Raw genomic sequence first — 1,301 nt, 5'->3', positions numbered from 1 at the left:
AAGTCTACATTTAATACACCTACTTACAAGGTTAAATTTATTATTCTCCACTACCTAGTTTGTCTGGAAGAGATCGCTCTTTAGCGATAAGACCGCCTCTTGTTTTACCTCTTAAGTTGTTGTTTATACTTGCTATGTTGTTTCGTGGTGTTTGTGGTGTGCAATAAAGAGTATTTGTATTGTATTGTATTGTATTGTATTGTAAAATATTTTGGTAGGACAATACAATTAAATACTTTCTTTCCTAATGACTAATTGACTGTGTCCCTTTTTTATTCACCTAAAGAATCGTCTTTTAATCATCGTAAAACCTAAGTTCTTCTGTGTCCGGCAGAGGTTCAAAGTACCAGTCCACCATCGCATCTGTCACGTCAGCCAGCGTCCCCGGCTGCCAGCGCGGCCGGTCAGCGCCACTCGCCGAGATCGACTTCAACCCCTCCTGTGCGTTGTAGCTACCTATACTGCGGTACCAAATCCGGTACAACATCCGAAGACCCGACTTCAGGTCAAGAGACTTACCAATTTGTAGCGCCCGGAGGCTAACCTTAAGCATAGTCGGGCATAACGAAGCCATCATCTCCAAAGCCTCTTTGGACCATTCACTGTCGATTTTTTCAAGTTTTTCGATGATTTCCTCAACGGTATCAGCAGAAAAGCAGTAGTCTATATCTTTAATAAAAGGATACAATGAGAATTCTTCTAGCGGCTCACTGAATGCATTCAAACTAGTCTCTATATCGTCAGCTTTCCAGTGAATTAGCTCCAGTTCCAGCTCTTGCAAGCGAGCTCTTGGAACAAAGTGGGTGGCTACACCAGAAAATATTACGTCTTTACTCTTCAACTGTTTGCCGGTCAGCGCCATGTAGAAGCCTAAATGATTATTCAGTTTTGATAAGAAATGTGAAGCGCCTGCGCACCAGCCGATGCGAGCTTCCGGCATGGCGACCACGGTCCGCTCCGTGACGACGCGGAACCGCGCGTTGGCCGTCAGCATCAGAGCGACGCCCATCGCCGCGCCGTCCAACAACGCTATGTAAGGAATCCTGTTTTGAGACACACGCTATATGTTATTGAATTCCGTCGATGTCCAAGCGTATTTAGTCGGGTCGTGGTTAGGAGTTAGAAGCCACTTGAGATCCCCTCCGGCGCTGAAGTTTTCTCCGATACCTTTGAAGATGACTCTTGAGCAGTTCTTTTCCCAGGACTGAAGGATAGGATATAACTGCGCGGCTATGCTGTAGTTCATGAGGTTAAGTTGTGGTCGGTTGAAAGTGACAACGCCAGTGGTTTCCAGTTTCTCG

General features: G+C 45.6%; 1 protein-coding gene across 1 annotated transcript; it reads right to left on the bottom strand.

Annotated features, from left to right (window-relative positions):
- Positions 1-295: 295 nt before the first annotated feature.
- LOC125234418 (3-hydroxyisobutyryl-CoA hydrolase, mitochondrial-like) lies at positions 296-1,009 on the bottom strand. The gene has a single exon (XM_048140649.1). It carries the CDS (start codon positions 1,007-1,009, stop codon positions 296-298), a length of 714 nt encoding a protein of 237 aa, XP_047996606.1.
- Between the last annotated feature and the right edge of the window lie 292 nt (positions 1,010-1,301).

Source organism: Leguminivora glycinivorella, chromosome 16, assembly GCF_023078275.1.
Source record: "Leguminivora glycinivorella isolate SPB_JAAS2020 chromosome 16, LegGlyc_1.1, whole genome shotgun sequence".
In the NCBI taxonomy this organism is placed as follows: Eukaryota; Metazoa; Arthropoda; class Insecta; order Lepidoptera; family Tortricidae; genus Leguminivora; species Leguminivora glycinivorella.
Note: the sequence above shows the minus strand (reverse complement) of the source record. Positions and strands in the feature narration are given on the sequence as shown.

Excerpts from the sequence above, each read along its gene's own strand:
- LOC125234418 (XM_048140649.1), bottom strand. The coding sequence starts at position 1,009 with ATGGGCGTCGCTCTGATGCTGACGGCCAACGCGCGGTTCCGCGTCGTC.